Source organism: Protomyctophum bolini (genome assembly GCF_963924005.1).
Source record: "Protomyctophum bolini genome assembly, chromosome: 14".
In the NCBI taxonomy this organism is placed as follows: Eukaryota; Metazoa; Chordata; class Actinopteri; order Myctophiformes; family Myctophidae; genus Protomyctophum; species Protomyctophum bolini.
The window spans coordinates 33,385,404-33,411,829 of NC_137875.1; the positions used below are offsets into that span (position 1 = coordinate 33,385,404).

At 42.0% G+C, this 26,426-nt stretch overlaps 1 protein-coding gene across 4 annotated transcripts in view; it reads right to left on the reverse strand.

The window, feature by feature from the left end:
- LOC308328519 (C-terminal-binding protein 2-like) overlaps positions 1-26,426 on the reverse strand; it is a 242,381-nt gene that overhangs the window by 180,361 nt on the left and 35,594 nt on the right. For 3 of the 4 annotated variants that reach the window (XM_080782395.1, XM_080782394.1, XM_080782401.1), the window contains exons 4-7: positions 6,901-6,979; positions 3,238-3,314; positions 1,889-2,081; positions 930-995 (exon numbers count right to left, since the gene is read on the reverse strand). The exons of the other annotated variant lie outside the window; for it this stretch is intronic. In XM_080782395.1, the coding sequence (XP_080638521.1) occupies positions 930-995; positions 1,889-2,081; positions 3,238-3,314; positions 6,901-6,979 (415 nt within the window). The remainder of the gene's footprint in view (positions 1-929; positions 996-1,888; positions 2,082-3,237; positions 3,315-6,900; positions 6,980-26,426) is intronic. 4 annotated transcript variants of the gene reach the window in all.

Sequence of the window (26,426 nt, forward strand, 5' to 3'; positions counted from 1 at the left end):
GCTATTTTTGCCCAAAGAATTAAAATAAAAATAGGCCAAAGGAACCAATTGAATAAGATAGTAGTAACAAATTGACCATTCAGTCCAAGTATCACTAAAAAGACAGATTAACAGTCAATTGCAGAGACCAAAATCCCAAATTATAACTGCAAAAAAAAGGCGACCAAGGAAAGGCGCGCTTCGGACAGTATCAAAATGAAGCCTTCTGCTTTGTGTCAGGCACGCTGACAAGCTGCGACCATCTGGAGCTATAGGGAGTTCTCCTTGTGCGATGGGAAACGACTGGCAGGGCCACAGGGTAGTGGGTTTATTGGCAGACATGACAGCCTGCTGAAGCGTCCAAATCCAAGGTGAGACAGACCCTTCATTTCCATCCCACTGTGTCCCCACCTGTGCTGCTTGCATGGAGGCCTATAGAACTATACAGTTTCCACCCAAGTCAGCCCCACACCAACGGTCCCCCTTTCCTTAGATCTTCTTTTTATTCCATTTTCCCCCTCCTCACATTTCCTTCTTTCTCTTCCAGCCTGCGGGGTCATTGCCATCGGCGGAGGGCAGTCAGGCGGAAATCCCCAGAATGAGCCCATCTCTGCTTACAGGAGACGTCTTCTGCATCCACATGGCTTTTCCTGTTTCCCGTCAGTTCCACTGGGGAATCATTCAGCACTTCCTGTCAAAAAGTGTGTGTGGGGGCGGGGGGTACTGTTTCCACCAGACCACACTCCTCGTTGCATACTGACCTAATTCTGCAGCCCGGGGGGACCTGCTTTACTGTTATTACAGCTCAACCCTGTTATATATTTATTTATTTATTTCCGCTTCTTCCGCGACAGGCTGGATGGCTTTTCCTATGATGTCTTTTGGCGATTCTTATTGAGTAAACAGAGGATTTGTGAATGGGTAACGTAACGACGAGGCACAGCCTATACCTCTCTGTTGTCTGCGACAATGATCAGCTCGACGTACTTGGTCGTCTTCTGAGCGTGCCTCTTGTGCTGTGAGTTAAACAGAGGACAGAGGACAAAAGAGAAGTAGGTGTAGAGATAAGCAAGGTTAGGAAACGTGAAAATGATGGCTTAAGGTTTCACAACTGAACAAGAAATGAACTTCCGTCGAGCTGTGCCTTTAAACAACACAGTTCCACATGTGATTTATCACAGCTTTCTGTGAGTATAGTAAACCTCACGATAAAAACCAAGCAACTAGAACAGACAAATCACTAAGTGGAAGCTGGTACAGCACAGCCTGCAATTTCATCATCATTTTGTGGCACACAGCACAGATAAGGGTAGTAAGGCATTACTTTTTTTTTTCATGCTGGGGTCCTGTCCACCAATGACAGAAGTATTGCTTTAAAATCTTCTAAAGTCGAGACACATCTTGTGGGCACATTCCCCTTTCCCCTCCCAAACTTTTAAATGGTGTACACTACACGCCATCCCCATACCTCTCTCCTCTACAATATAATATTGTAATGATTAGAAATAATCCTATCTCGCTGTGTTTAATTTCCCCTGGCCAAAGGGAGAACATGGCTTTGGGAGGCTAAGGACAGATGGACCCATCCCTCCTCCCTGTGAAGTGGAAAACATGGGCCAAATAAAACTGGGCTCAGAACGCAGATTAAAACAGTGTCAAACTCAAGGCCAGACCTTCAGGCCATTCTCTGATATGGACTCAATATACTGTATGTCCATTCATTTTGGTCCCACTGACCTTGTAAATCCCCAGGTTTGACACCTGCAAGTATAACACCAAACAACTGTAAAAAAGAAAAAAGAAAAAACGAAACCCCACACAAACCCATCATGTTTTATGTTAGTAATACTGCTCTGAACTGTATTTCACGTTTTCACATTAAAAGCTTAAGAGGAACAGCTGATCTCACCCTGGTGCTGAAGGACTGGAAGGGGCTTCGGATGTGGCTGTCAGGTCTGACGGAGGACATGTTGAAGCCATGGCCACAGGTCCCGGGGGTCAGATTGAGTTGCTCCCCTCGGTAGATGAGATGGGTACCGTCGTCAGAGCCATCAGACACAGGCTCCAGGATGAATGTCTTGTTTTCGAGTGCGATGAAACCCCTGTTGAGATAACAACCACAAAACGCTTGAAAGTGTAACCAATCTGTGACACACTGGGTTCTGAAGATGTTAGGCCATAACTGTAATTGAGAATTAGATTGGACACGACTCCCTGAATATGGAATGAGCGACGACTGACAGACATTTTTTCTCCTTACTGAGACAACTCACTAACAGTGGCCTGTCCTGCTCCCCGACAGAGTCACGGAGGCCAACTAAAACTAGGAAACAATTTGTCTTGGCACTACAGCCAAGCCACACATCACTCCTCCAGCAGCTGTCGTTCTGAGGAGTTACACAGCTTGATGTGTAAAAATGGCACACACACACACACACACACACACACACACACACACACACACACACACACACACACATGGCTCAGTTATTACAGTAAAGCCACCCTGTCTGCATCGATTATTTACTTAAACTCAGATTTTAATATATACACACCTATAATAATACAAAAATATTAATCACAAATTCATGACAACCTTAATGTTCCTTTCAATTAGCTTTTATTGCACCATTAAAAGGATGTCATGGGATACTGAACATTCTCTCGTTCCCATAATGTATCCACATTGTTGGGGTAATTAAGCAGCAGATGACCGTGCATCTACAAGCGTTTTTGTTAATGCCCAAAAGCCATTTAGTTTGCTAGCAGGTGGCCGTTAGTTGCAGTCTGTCAGACAGCGTACAGGTGCCATTATGAGAGAAGACGAGTGCAGATCATTAAGAATATGCACTTTTCTACATGACACGGGACAGAAGTAGCATGTGCTTAAATTCATATTTAGAAAATGTTTCAGATGTCAAAAATGTCTGAGATTATGGAATGATGATGGATGATGATAGTCATGGAAGGGGAACCTTCTGAAAGCTTCAAGGGGAAAGATAATCAACTTCAAAATCAAAAAAAATAGGTCACAATGACCTATGAGTGCAGTAGTACAGAACTAAGGGGCTTATTGGTATATGTGTCGCAAAAATAGCCAATCTACAAGCTTACAACCCGTTGCACCATAAGCTTGTATGACGCCTATTTTCAGTATAAATCTAGCTTGAGTGTCATGCTGACCGACTTGTACAAATACAAATATCACGGGAGACAGCTGTGAGCAATTAAAAAACAGAAAACCATTGTGTTTCTTACCGAAGGCCGGAACAGGCACTGAGGATGACATCAGATTCTGGGTGTCCCTGCACTTCTCCGTGGTAATAGCAGTTATTCTACAATAAGTAAAAATGTTCACATAAACAAGTTCATTATAGTCAGACAATGGGCACTTTCTTTATGCAACACCCTTAAAAGTAATTGAGGTGATAGTCTCACGTTTCTTACCGCAGCAGTTCTAAAAACATGATTGAATACCCTCAACTGCACTGACACTGCCTTAAATTAAGGTCATTTAATTCAGATTTGCTTTGTGGAATATGTTCCCCTTCTGTTTTCCTCCATACAAACAGGGCTCCTTGAAATCAATATAATCTAAACAGCTGGACAGTGACACAAATAGAAGGTGTCAGCAAAAAATAGTATGTTTTTCCTTTGTTGTTCTGCAGGAGTGGCCACAAAATGGCGATGCAAATGAGTCCACCTAGGCATGAAGAGAGGCCATTTAAGGTTATCGTCATCGAGATGGTGAGACCGCTGTCTTGTCTGAGCACCAGTAGGGGGGAAGTGTCTGGTTTGGAGGCAAAACAGAAGTCCATTTACTGTCTAGCAGCACTCTTTCAAGTCTGCACCACACCATCCAAAATCAACTGCCATTTGTCGCTCTGTTAGCTATTGCTCAGTTCTAGAAATGCCAAGTGTCAACACTGAACTGCCAGAGGAAATTCTTGTGGATGGCATTATTATTTCTTTCTTCCCCATAATGCTACAAAAACAGAATGGTCACCCGAATGAGAAACGTAATGCATCTGGGGAGAAAAGAAAATATATCGCTTTGGAATGGCAGAGAGCTCAATGTGAAGTTTGTGAACCATGAAAACAGAGCAGGCATAAGGAATATATATTTGGGCAATTTGTTTCCATTACCACTAAAATGCATGACACATCACTGCAACAGAATATTTCGCATCCAACACTTGAACTCTTTCACCATTTGTTTGTCAAGGTGTTGGCTTTGGTGTCCTCTCACCCAGACTGACGGAATGAATAAACCCTGATCTATGCAGCGGTGAACCATAGATTAGGTTAATGCCGATAATAACGGTTTTGTTTGGCAACATCGACACAGCGTATCACTCTGTCTTAGGACAGCAGTCTCTGTATAAAGAGAGCATATTCATGCATGTAGGGTTCGATTAACAAAGTCACCGGTCCATTTCGGAGTGGGTATTTATGAACCGGTTGCATGCAATTGTATGGGTCACAATTCGAGTAAAAACCCCATTTTATTTTCCTAATTAAAAAAAAAATCATCCATTTCAAAACAAAAACAAATTTCAGAAATTCTATGAATAAAAAATGGAATACTTATGAAGTAGTGAAAATAGACAATCTACAGTACAAGCTCAAAATGTGTAACAAAGCAACACGTTGTGTGCTTAATTTGTAGATCTAGTTTCACTAGTTTGGGCCCCGGCCAAAAATCTAATCTCTCTTTTGGGTCTCGACCTGAAAACTTTGGAAACCCCTTTTCTAATGTGAACAGGGGCAGTGTTTGGCTGTTTTTCATGATGCTCCAAAAAGCTTGACAGAAAATTCACAGAATAATAACGATACATTTTGTTTTGTTGGGGAACACTTTTCCCCCCACAACTTGGATATGGGAAATGACATAGCTTTATTGATGGTGTGGGACGAGCCAGGTTTGTATAAAGTATGTTTTTGAAAGCGAGGTGTCGTGCTTGCACCGCCCCCACATTTGAGATGAAAGGTAAGCAACAAAGGAAGTAGAGGACACTGTCAAAAATGTATGGGAATGGAATTGTCAGTCAGTGCCAAATTACCAAGCATTTCGCCCCCGCCGAGCTGTCAGGAGGCTGTCAAACGGCCCTTCCCACTGTTCAGTGATGCCCTGATTTCAATTTCTCTCAGATGCCAGAGGAGAAAAATACAGTTTACTGTGTTAACTGTTCAGAGGGGTTTATTTTTTAAATCACAAATCATAGCCTCTGCACCGCATTAGAAGTGTTTTAATGTATCTGAAATGGCTGTTACAGCCAGGGCACTGGACTGTCAAATATTTGATGGCATTGTTGTGAATTTTGTGACCGTACGTACAGTACATCTGTGCCAGTGCCACTAAAATAAATATGGCTCTGCTGCTATCCAATGACAGCATGTCTCTCTCCGTCTCTCATGCGGTTCACAGTAGTATACTACGTCAGTACGCCAGCCTTCTCCCGTACAAAGTAGCCTACAACCTAGAGTGATGCTACTTGTTATGCTTCAGTGAATAATGAAGCATATTACATTTTAGACCAGACCCAGCAGAAGGTATACATTCCAACGTAGAGGAACAACAGGCGCAGCCAGAACAGTATACGCTTAAAAAAAAAGAAAAAGAAAAAAAAGAGCACTTATAATTTTGTGTTCGTACCTGGAGTTGTGCATTATCTCCGCTGTGCACAGCAGCACAGGGGAACTGTCTTTATATCCATTGTCATTTTATGTCGCTTTCTATGTGCAACAAAAAAGTACAATGTGTTTTGGTAGTAGCCTACAGCAGACGCAGCCATGCTGTTTCACGTAATCGCGTTGGACAAAACGAAACCAGCCGGACCACCGCTAATGGCTTAATGCACGTAGGACCCGCATTTGCAAACTGTCCACTCGTCGTGATGGACCCGACGGTGTGTGCGTATGTGCATGGATGCTGTCCCATTGATCAGAGGTGCGTGTGTGCATGGATGCCGTTGGCATGCCATTGCTCGCTGTCCCATTGCCAGAGGAGGCAGCAAATCAGGCAAGGCCCTCAGTATGAATAGGGCTAGACTAGGTCGTCTAGTTTTCATGAGCTTTCATTAGTCAGGTTTCGCCTGACAAAAAATGTATACAACCAATTTATGTGCTACTGCCTCAAGGCTCAAACACATCACTGCCTCCAGTGTACATTTTTGGAACACTGTGTTGTGAAAAGCCTGCCGGCTGCAATGTTCCTTGCATCTCCCTTCAAATGAGAGCATCTACTGCTAGAATATTTACTAGACCCAGACTGGAGTAGTATTGGGTCTACCCATAACCCACATGTCCCATGTGTTGGCCTGCAGGTCAGGCAGGTTCAGGTAAGCATTACAAGAAAATATCACGGGTCCATGCAGGTATAGGTCAACACCCACATCCACCCATCCCCCCACCCAGACACACATCCACCCAGACAGACAGACAGACAGACAAGCACAGAAACACTTAATTTTCTTTGTAGGTCAGATGGAAGAGGTATGACGACATAATCAGAGTAAATAGTCAAGTTAAAAATGAGGTTAAGGTGAGGTGACGCTACAGTTGGATGCAAAGTGGCCAAAAGAAATAAGGTACACAACAACTATATGTACTATTTTGTTAAAGTTCACTGTTGAAGAATGCATCATTTGTTTTCATGGTTTCAAACACCCACATGGAGTTTTTTTTGTTTTTAATCTGAAATAAAATCTGGGGGAAAAAAATCACAAGGTTGCTGTATTTTATACCTCATACTTTAACTTGAGGAGACGAACACTCATTCACTGTAGTAGAAGAGCTGAGCTGTACCGACTCTGAGCCTACAGGAAATCCCTTGGCTGCGACCAGGGATGTGTCCATACATACGCACCCCTGCATGTCAGCTCAACCATAAATGTCACATGCACTCAACTGCTAACGTACCGTGAAGTTGTGAGCACCAGTGACTGCACTCCCATCCTCCAGGTAATGAGTCTCCGTGTAATGGCTTGAAAATAGGCCCCTAAAACAGAAGCAGAAAAAGACAGACACGTCAAAGACGACTCGAGGGTTGTTCCCCCCCCCCCCCCAAACTTGTAAATACTTTGTATGCGGCTAGGGTGAAAAAAGCACAGGCCTCATTTAGGGCACTGGGAATTCAGAACTTACAGGCTAGGCTTTTTTTTAATATTCAGACTTGATGTATTTAGTATATTGTGCTGGGAATACACATTCTGAGGGTATGACAGACTTCAGATTTCATGGGAACACTTGCGTGCACTGTGCAGTCGATGCGTACACGTACAATTCCTTGCGTGCGTGTGTGGATCCACGCACGTGCATTAATCGACTACAGGCCATGAGTAAATGATGGAAATAGTGTAGTAAGTCCCAAACCCAGGAACTTGTCAATGGATCGATAGAAACATTTCTACAGCTGCTTAATCACACTGTGATCAAGAGAGACATTTGTGCTTGCGTGCGTGCATGCGCATATACAATGACACAAGTTGAGGTCAATGGACAACTGAACCTTGTAAATGTAATGACATACAATGACCACACAATGCTGCAAACGCTACATAAACTATCACATTTGCATACAAAAAACAATCAACAAGCCACAAAAAAGTTTTTAGGGAAGATATTATGATCGTTGAGAGAAAAAAAAAGACCATCTGCCTCTTTGACGATGTAAAAACATCATTAATTCAGAGGAGACACATCAACAGAGGGGATGGAGAAGGATTTGAAAAATGGAAGGCATGTGTCCATGTCACTGCGGGGAGCAATCATATCCCACAGTGCACTGCCAAGCCACACAGCTTGCATGGACCAACATCCAAGATTAGAGGTGAGTAAATCCAATAGTATCACACACTTCTTCATTCTTCAGGAGTGTTCAATAGTTGAGCCGAGCACTGTTATACAATTTACAATTTAGGCATTTAGCAGACGCTCTTAATCCAGAGCGACTTACATTAAGCAAGAACCAAAAAGCATGGGAATACATCACATAAAACATTTATCATGAAACATGCGTAAGCTAAGAAAGTAACAGTGGAATATCTATATAATGAAACTATACATGTAAACTATTCATCTATACTACTATCTGTACTATGACTACATACAATGCATAGTGCTGCATAACATGCTATAAGTCTGTATCAAATGCTATCCAAGTCTACAGAAATGCTATCTAAGGGGGTGGGGTAAGTGTTATGGGCCATGATGGAGTCTGAAAAGGTGGGTTTTCAGACTACGGCGGAAGATTGGGAGTGACGCTGCAGTTCTGACAGTTCCACAGTTTTGGAGCCAGAAGGGAGAAGAGTTTGGGACGTGTGGAGCGTTGTCCCGGCGTTTTAGTGAGGGTACTTCCAGCTTTCCTGCGTTGGCTGATCTGAGTGCGCGGGAGGGTTTGTAGGGTTCGATCATACTTGCAAGATATCGGGGAGCCATACCTTTGGTTGCTTTGAATGCCAGCATCAGAGTTTTGTATTCTGTGCGGGCAGCGACCGGGAGCCAGTGGAGGGAGCGGAGCAGGGGGGAGACATGTGAGAATTTTGGCTGGTTGAAGACCAAGCGAGCTGCGGCATTTTGGATCAGCTGGAGAGGCTTAAGTGCACATGCTGGTAGGCCAGTAAGGAGGGAGTTACAATAGTCAAGTTTTGACAAGACTGTTGTCTGGATTAGGAGCTGGGCTGATTCCTGGGTGAGGAACTGTCTAATTCGTCTAATTATGGCCATGTTTGATGTGTGTGCTTCACCTATAGATCTGTACTTCATGGTAGTGCTGGGCAATATATCAATATCATGATATGAAACTAGATATCGTCTCTTGGATATCGCAATATCGACATATGGACGTGACATTCACCGCTTGCAAATATTCTCAAATATCTCATTGCTCAAGCTCAAACTAAAAAGATTATGCGTGTCTCTCTCTCTGTTTCAGAATATAAATTAATTAGGCCTATATAGATATAAAATTCAAATCCATCAATGGCCACGCATTTTCATATATATATATTTATTTTTCAATAAAAAAATACAAAACAAAACAAATAAAAATGGTATTATCTTCAAAATATCAATTGAGGTATTGGGTAAAGAAATATTGTCATATTCGAGTTTGTCGATATCGCCCAGCCCTAATCCACGGGACGATCAAGAGAAGACCCTAGCTTGACTACATTTTATTTCATGAAATAACCATTATAGCCTTAATGTGCCTCATCATGCCGTTAGCAACCAATAAAGCAAATCTGATAAGCTTAGCAGCCACTAATCACTCCAAAGGCTTAGTAGTCTATGCCTCATTTAAAATGTGTGACACTTGGGACCTACATCAGAGTGCAACATCTGGCTGAATGCATTTCCATACAGTTAGTCCATTAGAGTTTGTCTTACTGATTGGCTGGCGCTAGACTGCTGTAAGTGTTCCTTCCATAAACACTGAAATGTATAGAATATTATATTCTTAGAAGAATCTGTGCTTTCCTACATGTATTATGAGAAGAATCTGTCCTTTCCTACATGTATTATGAGAAGAATCTGTGCTTTCCTACATGTATTATGAATAGACTTGGAAGTCATCATTGCATGAGGGCCTCTGTGGTGTGTTTGACTGTTTGTTCAATCCAGAGTTGTGCAGAATAGTGCTGGAATAATGCAGGCCCCTGCATTATTCCACTGTACCCGTCTGATCATTTAAATTGTAAAATCAGATTTTGTATTTTAATGGGTTATATTAAAATACATTCTGACTAAACATTTAGTATATAAAAGGTCTACATAAGACTAAATAGATTCAGTGAATATTCTTTGAGCATAAAATAATAATAATTTAAAAAAAAGTCTTATACAGTATACTGCTTACTTGTTGTTTTCACAATGGACCCTTTTCACAGCTATCATTTTGACAGGCAAATGCAGATAAAGGACAATAGACAACATTAATACTGTGAGTGTTTCTGTGTGCCAGCATGGGAGTTAACAGGACAGGAACTGTCCAGGCTGGCGCACATTATTAAAACCTACAGATGAAACACGTGTGCACAATTATTGTTGTTACCTTCAGCTGTGTTTACCCATCAAAATGTCTGCTGTGTAAAAATGTCTGCACTTCTACAGGTGCACCATTGAGAGTACGGCTACATCACTGCTGGTAGAGAAGAAGACAAACAGCAGCATAGCACATCACCAGAACTGAGCTGCCTCTACACATAAAGGCGCACTGTGAATTCCCAGAAGATCCTCCTAACTCCCAGTGGACTGTTCACACTGCTGTCGACTGGCAAACAGTACGGCAGGCTATAGGATCATCATAAGACCCACTTTTTATGTGGTCTTTTGCATTTTGTATATTGTGTACACTGTACAGTACATGTTTACAATAAATAAAAACTGCTATATTCAGCTATATGGAAAAAATAAATCAGGATCAGTTAGCAGAAATGAACCAGATTCCATAAACATTCTGTATTGCCATTTCTGAATTTTACAGCCATTTTTCAGTAGTATGATGTAGTATACTGTTCATTTCACTGCCACCACTGCAGCTGATGTGACTGTGCTATAAGTACAGTAGAGGCCTCACAGAATGTATAGTGTCAAGGTGATGTTAACGCGAACATTATATATTGGTTAATTATGTTTACCCTGGCTATCTTTGGCCATGTCTTTAAATGGCATTAGATGCAGTGGTTATAAGAATGAATGGTATCCATAGCAATATGCTTTAGCGGTGGGCAAGGTAGGTGGCTAATGGCTATGAAGCCATTTAATACGTTGGAAGTTGGGTGTTACTTATAACTAACATGTTGACATACTGTAACTGGAATGGGCACACATTTCCTGGTACATGTATATGATCGATCATAGATGCTCTTTAATGTCTACACTACCTTAGGAATCGTGGAAACATGTTTCATCAAAAGCAAGTTGATATTTCAGAAAACTTTTAAAAGCCAAACAAAAGCACAAGGTTCCTCTGTATAGCAATACTGTGCATTGTGACTTTCCTTGATGTGGATTTGGGATTTAAGAGCAGATATGACTGCTTGGATCTACTAATGGGGCAAAGGCCTAAATAAAATGCACCAGTCAGTGAGGAGGAAGTATGCATTTTTGGCAAATAAAGTCCCGGAGCACAAAACACAGAACAGGAACACAACAGTCAGAATCTGAATTATAATCCAAATCCCAATCCATTGAATGAAGCTTCGAGCCATTCGGCTCAGCCCTACTTATTATGACTTATCTGACTACACTAGTTTATATCTATGGTTTCCTGGCATGGCCTGGCTGTCTGGCAAAGATACAGACTTAGTTCTTACTGCTATAAGCTTTAGCTACATTAACCCTGGGCCCCTGGCATCCCTGTTTGTATCAGAAAACGTCAATGTTTTTCAGAATTTCTCAAGATTTGTCAAAAAATAATAATAACAAATCTGATCTATGAGCTCACGCAACGCATTATGAGATGTGATGCGTTGTGAGCTGCTATTTTCAAATAATCCAAGTATAAAATTTTATACCCATTTTGGTGTTTTAACTAAGCATTATGTAATACTTTAGCTATTTTTGGAAAATCGTGAAAATGCGGCACAAATCTTTGAATATATATTCTTTCCGAATATTTTTTATTTATTTCGACGTCAGGCCTAAATGGGTTAATGCAACTCAGACTTTTCCATTTCAACTGTCTCAAGTGGAAATAAAGTCGACATCCGCTGCTCCCTTGTAACATTGAACAGATTGCAAATCAAGATTCCTGCCCTAGAGGTCGTGTTTGGACTTCAGACCGGATTTTTGTCATGCAAATGCTATAATACCAAGAACATTCTACAAAGTTGGTCTTTGGGGTATAGTAGCCGTTTAAAGCTGGCTTATTGCAGAGTGGCCCTTGTTGCTGTGCCATACTGTGTTGAAGCCACTGGCTTGACATTATGGAATCTGGCTGCAATCAACTCCTTGGCAGAGGTTCCCTGTGTATTAGTAGGTCGTGTATAGTGTGTGTACTACATGTGGTACGCGTGGACTACAGCTTACCCTGGCTTTTCTGACATTCCCCTGACTGTCATCGATTGACGACTGATAGGTCAATAGGTCAAATAGATAAATACCATGCAGACACAAGGTTACAACGGAACTCTTCTCTCAAATCTGTCGAACAGCACCTGATCCACACATGGATTAGTAATGTAGAGTAAAAAACTCAGTTCAAAAACTCAGTTCAATACAGTATTAGTACAAATAAATAGATACAGTCAATCAATCAATATGGTAATGTCATGAAAAAGGGCAATTGGTGGAAATAAATGCAGTTATTAGCTCATTGACTGCTATTGATGTGTACAGTAGACGTCATTTGGTGTTTCAGTGTTTACTGAAAACACTCTTCCGTGACCTGTGAGTGAATCTATAGCTTCCGGTTCATAGAACAAACGGAAAGAACGTGATCAAAACAAATCCAAGCCAGTTTAGTATAGTATTGTAGATAGATTGATCTTTGTCATTGCTTGCATGAAACAACGAAATTCAGTTTAGAGCTTCACCACTGGCATACAAATAAATAACCATACTGTACAATAACCCAAAGTGCAATAGTGCTGGTGTAATGTAATGCAAAGTCCAAAGTTCAGTGCAAGACCAAGTCCATTTTCAGTACCCTTTTAATACTATAGGAGGGGGCTCGGGATGGGGGGCGGGGGGCAGGTTGTTCATTCAGCAGCCTGACAGCCTGTGGGTAAAGGCTGTTGGTCAGTCTGTTGGTTCTGGACCGGATGGATCGATATATTCTACCAGAGGGCAGACATTGGAAAAGATGGTGTGCTGGGTGGAACTGGTCCTGTAGGATGTTATTTGTGCAGCGTACGGGCGCAGGCATTGTATAACAGAACATCGCGGTAACACACTTTTTTCCCCAGATGAAAAGTTAGCGATAGACTCTCTTCTTTCTTTTGAGATATTTGGTGCTTATATAATCATAGAATCAAATATTATTGAAATATAAGTAAAAATGCTCAAAAACACTAGCAAGGTCTCTAGGGTGTTCTATAGGGGAACTGGACAGTTAATGAGTTAGACAGTGTGTGGCATTGCATAACCTGAGGGCTAATAATCTGCTGGAGGATCCTGGAACCTTGAAATGGATTAAAAAGGGCTTCCAGTATCTTGAACATTATCAGAGTATTAATACAGTACAGAACCAGGAGTGAAATGCTCATGTAGAGTAGGAGAGATGTTTCATGATAATTGATTGCTCAACTTTCTCTCTCCCTCCAACGCCCTCTCGGCGTGCTAATAATACCATAATTACAAACACTATATACATACAAACACACCTGCATCATATTACAGAGTACAGACAGTATGTCAATATGTTGTCATTTCTTGGGTTCTACAGTATATCACTTTCTTGTCGCAATGTTTCCATTGATGGCATGGTAATGGCAGGAATGGAGTCACCAGCAGCAACAATGATCTTTTTGTACTTTGCTTCTTGATAAAAAAGGCCAATAAAATATCGCTCCCCCCCCCCCAATGTCCCCATCACGACCACGGATATACTCTGAAAGTGTGAAAACATATTTTTCATTTCAGCTCATTTTTAACAGCAGCTGGCAGCTCATGAACAGAGCCCGAGAGAGCAACTAAACATGTATTGCTCAAGGAACCGGGAACCGGTTGAGGGTTCCAGCCTGAACCTTCCCATTCCCAGGTGACCAGTATAGCCTGGGTTGAGGGTTCCAGCCTGAACCTTCCCATTCCCAGGTGACCAGTAGCCTGGGTTGAGGGTTCCAGCCTGAACCTTCCCATTCCCAGGTGACCAGTAGCCTGGGTTGAGGGTTCCAGCCTGAACCTTCCCATTCCCAGGTGACCAGTAGCCTGGGTGACCAGTAGCCTGGGTAGTCAGTCTGGAAAGGGTTCTATCTCCAAGGTAGGCGGGACACGTAAAAGACTGAACTGGACCCGTGGCTTCTGATTGGTCTGTGGTACGGGTTGGGGGGAAAAACCCACCAGTTTGACGTCGTATCAATGTGCACTGCTCAGCTAGCTACTGCAGTTGACCTGCAACGTCCCCTTATCATTCACTAAACTCACCCCACACAGCTACTGTTGTTGACCTGCAACGTCCCCTTATCAATCACTAAACTCACCCCACACAACTGGCGCTAATTTGTCGAACTGGCGCTAATTTTCAACAGTGAGAACTTGAAGCATGGATAGAGTGGCGCTGGCTGGTGACGTATTAGCAACAATGTGGCTATGTAACAGGTGACGTTATGAAATGAGAGTCTGCTACTGTACCTGCTGGCCAGACTGAGTAGCGAAGTGACAATACGGAACACAGCAAATCAGGCTGGAACCCAGGCTAGGCCACTTATCGTCTTTTTGTTTAGATGTCACCTATAGTCTCTCATTCCCTGATGAAGGCTTAACCGCCGAAACGTTAGATTAATTTTTGTCTTACCTGCTGTCCTAATAAAATATTGGCACTCTGGCTATTGGCGTGTCCGGCCACCTTCTTGTTTTTTCAAGATCTCCTCTACCTATAGTCTCTCAACCAGACATCTACAGTATTCTATAATAACAAATCAGAAGTCGTAGTGTTTGGTCTCCCCCTTGCCAGAGCCCACATCGAAAATAACTTTGGCCCATTACAACTCAATCTCAAACCCACTGTCAGAAACTAATAGGTGTCATCTTTGACCCAGACCTCAACCTCCAACTACACATAAAGAAGGTCGTCCAATCTTCATTCTACCACCTCAGAAATATTTCTAAAATCAAACCATTCCTCACCACCTCCGACCTGACTAAAGTAATTCATGCTTTCATCTTCTCCCGCCTAGACTACTGTAACTCTCTCTACACCTGCCTCTCAAAACAAATCTATCCACAGTCTCCAATTAGTACAAAATGCCGCTGCCCGTCTCTTAACTGGGTCAAGAAAGTATGATCACATCACACCCATCTTAGCTTCTCTGCACTGGCTGCCAGTTGAATTACTCACCACATTCAAACTCAGCCAGCCTAGGTCTTGCGCCACCTTATATCTCAGACCTAATGCCCCCCTACATACCAGCCCGCATCCTATAATAAAGCACTCCTAGCCCTACCAAAGGGAACTCCACTAGTCAGTGAACTCGACTGGTCGCATGGCCTTTCCCTTTAGGGTCCCCACCCTATGGAATGCTCTGCCCCTAGAAATCAGGCTCGCTGAGTCGGTTCCACATTTTAAATTAAATTTTAAACTCTACTTAAAACTAATTTTTTATAGACTAGCTTTTAATCCTAATTTCTCCTGATTGTGTTCTATTGATTTTTTACTCTGCTTTAGCTTCCCGTTTCTACTATTCTGTACGGAATTGATTGCCCGTATTATTATTGTTTGCTTTGCATCGTTTTTAAATTGTCCTGCCTTGTGTGCCGTTTACTTTTGTAACGTTGTTTTGAAAGGTGAAATAAAGCTTTTTTATTATTATTATAATCTTCTGATGCTATACAGTCTTACATTACTCCCCTGAAAGCGGTACAAAGGAATTTGCCATCATTTGTCATTTCCGTTCATGAAAATTAAATATAAAAATATATTTTCCATTTCTGCTGAGCAGCAATGTTTAGACTAATTTGATTTACAGTTTGAATGTTTTACGTGACTGCAAAGACAATATGGAAGGGATACACACACACACACACACACACACACACACACACACACACACATACGCTTGAACCATTTCAGCGCTTCCATTGTACAGTTGTATGACAGAAGCATTGAAATTGTGTCAGGCAACAGTGTGGAGAGAGAGAGAGAGAGAGTGTCACCCAAATGCCATTTAGACGGAGGGTGACTTCAAAGCCGTTTCATAGACTTTGATCTCATAGCAGTCACCCTGACGAAAAATGGTGCTCTGACATATTTCTGGTACGTTCTTGAAATGAGCCAAATGGTGCATGGACCACTGTTTATGAATGAAACCAACCTACCTACATCTCTGCTTGTAGAAGCTGACGAACAGAAGGCGCAATAGCCTTACAAATATTCAATCGTTTTCTACAATTGCTTGAATCAATAACCATTGATTCTGACTTCCACAGCATGTGTTGCATTTCAATAAACAGGCTAACCTCTAATTAGCCATTCAGTGATAGCTGCACAGGTTAATAGTGATAAATGAGGATCTCTTTAGCAGCGCCTCAGGGAGACACAAAATGCTGTTTTTCTTAATGATGTGAAAACCTCCTGCACCAACTGCTCATCAAGATTTATATGAATATTGTCAAACTTTAACACATACTTTAATTAAGGAGCCAGTGAAACTGGAATGTGGTTTTGACTAAATTGAACTGTTTCAGCTCTTGTTTTTTAATGTTTATGCCTTGCTTTTCTTTTCTTTTTTTCTCCATTGCTCTGTAAAGCACTTTGAGCTGCATTTCATGTCATGAAATGTGCTATACAAATAAAGTTTTATTATTATTAAATTAGAAACATAGTACTTTTCCTATATTCGCATTCCAAATAGTATTTCTACAACAAAAGTAATGATGGCTGAGATAAGGTTATTCCGTCATTCACCCAGTCGTCAAACAAAATGCATGCACTGACTGCACGTGCGCACACACGCACGCGCGCACACACTTTTTTTTACAGTTCCATGCCAATACTTTTGTACTTTTAGTACTTCTTCCACGACTGCTTACTGTCTCCATAGCCAGAGGGTAGACGACTTCTGACATCACGTTCACAACATGCATGAGTGACATGGACATCAACTCTTTCCCATGATGCCGCACACAGAACCTAACAGTCCATGTAAATTGAAAAAAGCTGGGCATCGTTTTGAAAGCACGTGATTCTATGCTTTTGTGTAATAATTCACCATGACCCAGCTCCCCCCGAGCATGAAACCATTTGAGAGTAATCCAGTGCCTCTCCTTGCATTCTCCATGCTCCTTTAGAAGAAAAGAAGAAGAAATCCTTCACTTAGGTGATTTCATTTCACACAAACATGCACAGAGACACAAGCACACACACACACACACACACACACACACACACACACACACACACACACACACACACACACACAGAGACACAAGCACACACACACACACACACACACACACACACACACACACACACACACACACACACACACACACACATGCAATATGCATTTACAGTGCACGCACCCCTACAAACACTACTTACGGCATTACTGGTATAAGTGAGAAAGTGCAGAATATTACAGTATGAGAGAGGGAGAGGGGCCTGGCTCTGTAGTCGACAGCTCTAATTCTATTTCCACACACGACTGCGCTCCAAATTGATTTACATATAGCACCGTGTCCCTTTAGCTTAGGCACCGATCTGGTGGGAGCACTGTAGTGCATGAAGGATGAAGCCAAAGGAAGAGAGAGAGGGAGAGAGAGGAAGGGAGAGGTAGAGACAGACAGACAGACAGACAGACAGACAGACAGACAGACAAAAGAGTGGGAATGAAAAAAATCCCCCGAGTTAAAGAATGACATAGCAGTGCGCCTTCACTCTGCTATGCTCCATGGGAGATTAGTCACGGTCGTACACTGAGTGCAGCTCTCGCAGACGACCCCGCGTCACCTCAGAGCTGTGGTCATCGGCAGCATAATAATATGAACATGCGAGGCATGCGTCTCTCGCAAATCCTGACATTTGTTTTGACACTATATATATATAGATAGGAAACCTGCAGGAGAAGTTTGAACACATTGCACATCCTCCAAGCTGGCTGACCGCTCTAGGTGATAGCATCAACAATGTTCTCGCACGCACATGCACACACACACACACACACACACACACCCACACACACCACACACACCACACACACCACACACACCACACACACACACACACACACACACACACACACACACACACACACACACACACACACACACAGAGACAGTCTTCTAAGTTGTTGGTGAGCACAGCCCCAATACTCCCGGATCTCGGGATCTCGCCTGGCAGCTGTGCGTGTCATGTGGTGCCCAGGGCTGGTGCAGAGACTTAGCCAAGGCTGGCAGTCCATCACTTCAGAAAGACAAACACCAGGGGGACCAGAAAAAAACACAAACAAGCCTCTTTGGAACAGAAAGCAGAGGGCCGTCGTTAGCAATGAATCACAGAGGCAAAGCGAGAGATAGTGATATGTCTCTCTCTCTCTCTCTCTCGCTCAATAAATACAGCAGGAGTCCAGCATCCGTGAGAACACGGAGTCCCGTCATGACATTCTCAGGCCATAATATATCAGACCTATTTGAGCTACACCCACTGACCATTGCACAATCTCTCCAGTGCAAGCAAGCAATCTCTGCTCGACTCATTTTTTTGACGACTAAGACAAAAATACAACTCCAAATGCAGGCTCTAAGGGACTAATTTATCCATTTGTAACTCTGAGGGCCGTAATTAGACCATCTATGGTGCAAGGTAGCACATGGTCACTCCTTGGGGGAGTGTCCAATGCCAATTTGTATTCAATCTATAAATTAGTCATGAGTGTGTATTTGGTATCAAATAAATTATACAAATCATGTTCCATTCCCTTAGTTAGGTGCTCCTGCACAGCGCATCTTTAAGTGCTATTCCTTCGCATAAACCCATACTGATGCACGCCATTTTGTCATCCCTCCTCTTAGCCTAGCTTCCACTACTGCTTTCCTATTGTTTCATGCTTACAGTATGCCTCTGTAGTTACTACAACTGTGTAGTGTGTACATCCCCCTTGTTCTTGAAAATCGGCACCAGTATACTATTTTTCCACTGTTCAGGCATCTTCTCGCCTTCTCCAAGATTGTGTTGAACAGTCTAGTCCGTGAAACATCAAGTGGAAACGAGAGGTTAACCACCTGCAGTGGATGTGCTGGTCAGAATCACACTTTGTCCTCTAACGTCTCCTCATGCATGTCCAAGACACATCTGTGATATATTGACATATCAACTTAATAATCACATGCTCATTCTCAGTAAGGTTGTTTATTCAAACCACCTTTTAAAGCATGACAGAGATGCTGCACACTCTGCACCGGAGCCCCAAAATGGTTACTGCTATAAGGGCAGAGAGATTTACAACGTTCTTACATGATGAGAGGTATTTTGAACATATTTTCTAAAGTGCATTTTACTTTGAAATAAACTGCATACACGTATCTCCTTCTCTCTCCTCACCGCTCTCGTCTCCATGTAAAGATGCACAGAAGTGGCTACTTCAATAAACTTTTCTTATTTCTTATCAGTCATATTCATATTAACAGAAATAATGAAAAGTCAGTGCTTGAAAAAATTGTTTATCTGCCGTTTCTGAGCACAAAAAACGATTTACGTTTCTGGGGCCTCCCAAGCATGGCAAATTGGCTGGTGCCAATGCAATATTTGGATAATAATCTGGCATGGATCATTCATTATTTTTTTGACCTCAAGCTAAGCAATATTGTCATCTACTGTACCAGCTTAAATGAGTGCTTTGTTGAATTTGGTTGGATTTTGATTGCAAGCTGCGTGTGTGCCTTGGAAAGACCATAAACTGTAGGTTAATCTATTATCTAATGTGTGGTGGTTCCCAAACTGTTTCGTGTCAAGGACCCCCAAATCAACATTTATTAGGCCACGGATCCCCTTTTGAAAACATATGCCAGTGACCCCGATAAGGGAGGATTTCTACAGCTCTAGCAGTGATTTCGAAACATATTAATTTCATGGACCCCCCAGTTTCACAGGCATTATGCTATGGACCCCCGATTTAATGGCATTTCTATCTCTGGTACCCCAATTTATATTGTAAAACCACTGGAATATTGATATTTTTATATGATGGTTGGTGCTAAGAAGATGCAATGCAATGAAAATCCAAGGAAGGACACAAATCCAAGTTGCATTTTTAACCCGAGGGCTAGGAGGGCTGCTGGGGATCAGCGAGCACTAATGAATGCAAAGCATAATCAAGCATGGCATACTTAATACATAACACAACACTTTGATGAGGATGAATGTACTCTGTGAACTCCCATTGTGTTCTATTGGTTCTTGAAAACTGTAAAAAATGTAGCCAGATCCTGATCCTGTTCATTTATCCTTACAGATCCCTTTTTACACTCTCAGAATCTAAATGAACACTTTAAAATGTTTTACTGTACAATGTCTTCATCATTATGAATGTAAAATGTTGTTGTGTGGCTATACAGTATACATGAATTGTCAAAGGCTTAGGGGCAGAGAAAGTTGGCACGCCGCATGTCCTTCGCTGCCAAAAGTTTCATCACTGGCTCGGACCCAATATCAACAAATCCAAAAAATATTTATGAATTAGGCATTCTACAGTAGATCTGCTATTCCTTTGTTCATGGCCTCATTAAATACTGAAGACTGTCAGACAGTTCAACATACTGTAGTTCAGGTTATTACTATGTATTACATCACTTTCAAGCTAATGGAATTTACTGTAGGGGAACAGAAAGGAGGTGTGTCTTTGATACTGGAAATGAAAGCACAATCACAAGCGTTGGAGGAATCGAGGGCTGGAAGCTCTCTTTTACAGTACGTTAAGATGCTGCAGTGCGCTGTGATGATTCTGAAAATACCTCCACGTAGGCTTGGTTCAAATTTAAACATCCACGGCTGTGCCTTTTCACACCGTTACAAAATTGCATCAGTGAGTCATTGAGAGCATGCTTTAGTGTTACACCTCTAGTAAGGCCTCTTTTGTAATCGCATTCTCACTCAAATAAAGAGGCGTCCATCCCTCTTTTTTGCACTTTGGTTCTCAAAGTGGGGAACGGGGATCCCCAGGGGGCGTTGAGGGGCTTCAAGGAGGTCCAATGCAAAAGATGAAAATCACTGAGGAACCAAACTGAGCCGGTCAGGTTCCATTTGTACACTCATGATTACATTAACACTAAAATTGTGCATTTATATAGCGCCTGCTTTATTAGATTGTGCATTACATTCACCCATTCACGAGCACATTTCATACGGCTGAGGAAACCATGCAAGGCATCAACCTGCACACCGGGGGCAATTAGGGGTTCAGAGTCTTGCTCGAGGACACTGCGACACTAACCCCGGGATCCCTGAGCTACTGCCGCCCAACACTTTAACACTAATGATTTTATAGTGTAGATTCGGGTCCAATGGGGCTCCATGGGTCCAATGCAATGAAATTGGGGGTCCTTGAAATCACAATCACTAGAGAGAGCATGGTCTCTTTGTGATGAATATGCAACATAAATTCAAGCCATGAAGAAATGTCATACAATCCCAACAACAACAAAAAACACCTTTGTTTGGGTGTCAAACATTCTAACGAACTCGAGAGCAATCCCCCAGGCTTTTCTTTGACTCTCGTTACTAACCGAAGAGCCCAACAAAGTGCTGACGACACCGTGTGCCAGAAGAGCTATAAAAGAATGAACTGTTTCATTGCTGCTGGCCTACATGTCCGGAATAATGTAACACCATGAAATGATTCCCACATTAAAACATTTTCTTTCCCAGTTACTTTGCAAAGAACGTGATGTCATACTCCCCATGGACCCTTTAAAAGGTAATGCTTGGCTTATTCAGTGGGAGGGAAAATACACTCAAGTGGTACAACGGGTCTGACGTCTGAGTAGCAAAGTACATGCATCCAAGCTCAATACTCCAACCAACTGTCTACTGTATCTTTGGCTAGACACCTCACCCCCTTTGCCGTTTTATCTCTTCCACATTCTAACCCACTGAGGCCGTTTCTTATACTGCTCTGCCATTTCTCAGCTTATTAGAAAGATTAAATTGTTTTGCAACAGGGCTCTGTGTGGCAAAGAGAACACATTAATTCTTTATTGCTCCTAACTTAATAATACAGAGGCGTATGATGTATTTGGGAGTTGGAAGATGACAGCTCTAACTCATGACGCCGGGCGCCTCGGGAGGCAGCATCACTGCTAATTAAGTGAATGGGTGGCTTTTGGAAAGATGCATACCATGAGATTGTTTAAGAATATCTTCCAAATCAATCTGTTTGGTGTTTATGAAAATTTCATTTTATAGGGCTTGGGATGCAATTCAAAATGTATAAAAAATATTTTCTCGTTTGCAGCAAGTGGCCTAGTATGAATATCTATAATGATAAGGCCACATAACTGGTGACATACAGTTCAGCCAAATTTGTCTTTGAAAGCTACTTTAAAATGACTTTGATGAGCAGTCATCCGTCCTCCATATTACAGAACTATATTCACTGTGGCCAGTTCTCTTTAATTGACAAATTATGAACGTTGATGCTGCTGTCATTCAAGATTCAAGATAGTTCAAATTATTGGGTTTCGGTTTCTCGCCTTTGCAGAAACAAGAGAAATAGCTAAAGTAATAGCAATAAATAACAATAGAAACAGCTGTAAAGTATAGTAGTAGGCCAATACAATATCAATACAATAGCACTTGTGTAATTGCTATTATCAGGTACCTGTGTGTGTGGCATGTGTTTATTACATGGCTTGGTTGAATGCTTGATTCTGATTGGTCAATCTCTGAATTCAACGGTCAAGGACAAACGTGACCAAGAACTGGCCCTAGAGGTGACCAGACAAGCCCGGGAGGAGAGCCAGCTCCACCGGCAGTCGATGATGACCGTCAAGGAGAGACTCAACGCTCTTGAAAGTCGAAGACGGGTCATGTCCCCGGGACATAACGGAAATGCCCCAATGCTAGGAAATGCCGTAGGAACTGCCGGAGAAATGCTGGGAAATGCCCCAGAACTATGCAGCAACAACAACGTGCGGGAGGACAGCCACATAGACACCAGCACCTCTGAGGCACTCAGATGAGAATTTGCTCAACGACACAGAGACAATGGTCCCACCGAAACAACCAATCGGTCGGAACTGGAAGCAATAGCAGCCGAGATCGATGCATTGCCCCAAATCCAGACTGCCAAAGACTGCTGCATTCTCATGCAGATCGCCAGCAGAATCGGCGAGCTAAAGATGGACAACCACCCACTCAGCCATGTAATCCTTATGAAACTGCCCCGTCCGGTACGGGAGAGGTGGGCGCTGACCAAGCGCAAGCACCAAGTCATAGCACTACGCCCAGCAAACTGCATTGCCTTCAAACACCTGGTGCCCATCCTGAGAGAAGAGCCAGCCACTGGCCAACATCAACAGCCAGAGGCTCAGACACATCTGAGTCTGAGTGTCTGTGTGTACCAGTGGACCCCCACAGACCCCCCCGCGGTCTACCGCGGGGACCCCTGCGGAAGCCCCCCGCGCAGAAGTGTTTTTCCGAGATTGTAGATCTTCACTTTTTGGCTAAAAACGGCCATTGCTCCGGAACGGAGGGGGGACTGGTATGTACTTTATTTATTTTGGCGCCATTTTAATTAAATTTATATACTGTTCTGTTTGCATATACGTTGCACTGTTGTTTGCATAATACTTTGCAAATATTAAAGTTGTCAGATTTGGAATTGTGTTTATTTCTTTCAGATCTACATGAATATAATTAGTTATCGGCTGCCATTTGTAAAATTTTTTTTAAATAAACAAACAAAATATGACTCCGTCGTTGAATTCATTGAAGTGGGACTCTAAGAGACCACCCCTGGGTCCCGGCCCGGGACCCATTACATTGAAAACCTATTTACATCACTGCCTATACGCATTGTAGATTTTATTTAAAATGTAAGAATGAAATGTAATTTCCGTATGTGAATAATGTTGACATGAAACACGTGTATTCCTTTCCCAGGATCCTCTGAATGCCAAAGCTGATGACAATGTGGTTGTAAAGGGACGACTTCAAAGTCTTCATTAAAAACAATTACAAAAAGAAGAAATACTCTATACTATATTCAGCCCCCTGGAGAATAGAGTGCACATCTGCCCAATGCTGAGATTAATATATTTTTTGTTTGCCTCAGTCACTTCTATATTCATATCCATGGCGAGCTACGTACCGAAACTAATGAGTGACTGGGAATCTTGAAGGTAGGTGGCACATTATTATTCATTGAAAAAGAGTAAACAAATACATAAATGTTGCTGTCAAATGGTTCTTATCTGTCCAATTAATCAAAGGTTGCTCCCCCGGGCAACCTCATTGTTCAGTCACACTTCTGTCTTCCGGGGATATAAAAAATAAGAACTGAGTAATACTAGTAGTTTCCTTTCTTTCATTTGTTTTGTCTCATAAACCTCATCCTACAATAACAGGGCACAAACAAATGTCTAAATCTCTGATTAAATTACCACCTTGCAGTGTTTGTGAATGTGCACTCTTTCAGCTGTTCCTTTTCTTTAAAGCTTAATTGAACTCGACAGATTAGAAGACTTCACAACATGTGAGAAGCTTAGAAAGGCAGTGCCAGTAGCAACAAAGCATGAGTAACAGAACTCGGCCCGGAATAAACACACACGGAACCATCGGGACGCCAGTCAGTCCCTTGACCTCACAGAGCCTCGTCTCCCTCCTCACGCGCCATTAAGCTCTGCTCTGTACACTTTTATGGATGCTGCGCTGAATTCCCAATAAGATAATAGAATCCAATCTGTCATTCGCCACCCCATTACCCTGGCAATGTGGCAGAGTCGGAAACTTGCAGTAGGCACTGATGTATCATTTTAACATGGGGATCAGGCACTTGTCACATCATGGCTATGGTGGGAGAGTACCGAGGGGTGGAGATGTGACCATACTCCTGGACAGGCTCAACGAATGAAAGTTGCTTAGTCAAATACTGAAATAGTGAAAATAAATGAAACGTGTTGTGAGCTTGTAAATTGTCTATTTTCACTCTTTTTGAAATCTTTTAAAATTAATTCCTGTATTCAATGTATAACTTGGGTGAATTGGGTCCCTTAATTCCTAGAAAAACTGTCAAAAGTAAAATATTTGTCTTTGAAATGTAGTAGTGGAGTGGAGAGAAAGCCATAAGCTTCCAAAGATATTTTAGCTGGGGGCGGACTTGTAAAGATTTGGCTAGTTTTAGAATGGTATGGATATAAGGTTTTCAAAAAACGCGTTGGCCACGCACCCTAGTGGTCTGTTTGCACACTCAAATATATTAGATACATATAGGTATGGTTGAAAACCAAAATAATTGATAAGAGATTTTTTTTTTCATGTTACTATTGGGTGTGCTAAATAATATTTTTTAGGAAAAACGAACAACCAGAAAGGCATCATTTTCAAGATGGCGCCTAAAATGCCTATAAACTGGGATGTAAAACATCATAACAGTTATGCACTTGGTAACTATTTTTTTAATTTTGGCATGGTGTTAGGTATGGGCATACGGTTTTCAAAAACCATCACAAATTAATTTGGCTCGCCCCCTAGTGGTCGGTTCTATCAATTATTTGGAGTTTCAACCATCTACTAACATATTTAATGAGCCAAATTAGTTTGCGATGGTTTTTGAAAACCTTATGGCCATAATAATAATAATAGCTCAAATTGATATAGCGCTTTTCTAAATACCCCAAGCGCTTTACATGGGAACACTAGGAACAGACTTTATTAAGAAAAAAAACAAAACAAAACATAACAGATACAGGGTTAAAAAGATAAAAGGATAAACGAGACCTCAGCTGGGGAAAGCTATCCTGAAGAGGTGGGTTTTGAGTGAGGTTTTGAAAGAGAGGAGAGAGGGAGCAACTCTGAGATACCCAGAGGCGTCTGGGAAAAATGCGAGGTCCTGTGCAAACATTAATGAATTGTTTATTTTGGCCTTCAATTTGCAAGTATAACTAATTGAAATTAACACCCCGAAATGTAGCCTAAGGGCTATATGAAAGCCTTTTATAAATGATAGGCCTACTATTGGTATTTCACACAGGTGTTGCCAAATAACTAATTATCTTGCCAGTCAGTTGCGCATATGATATATCTAGGTCATATCAATGTAATCAGCAGAGGCTGCAGAGCAGTGCTGCTTCTCACTCTGCACACACTGACTGACCAGCTAAAGTTTATGCCCATTTTAAACCATAATATGACAAACCTTGGATTAATTCTCCTGAAAACGAGCAGCAAGTTAAGTGATTCACATATTGGGTGTTAATGAGACTAATGTGAAATATAATCATATAAGCAAAACTAGATTTTAGGACGCCGACACGCATTGTCAGCGAGTAGGCCTACTAGGCTACTAAATGTGAAATATATCAACATGTAAGCAAAACTATAGATATTAGGTTTGAGATGGAAAGAGATTGTTATTATTTATAAGCTTATTAAAAATGGAGGGGGCACGGCACGCTGCCCCCACGAGGCCTCGCAAAGCGCGAGGCCCTGCCCATACCTAACAGGCTAACATCCTGCCAAAATTCCAAAATTCATAAAGTGCATAATTGTTATGTTTTTTTTGCGACCAAAGGTCGCAGATAACTATGAAACCTTGCGTTTTTGTCACGTCACTCACGTCATCTCACTCAAT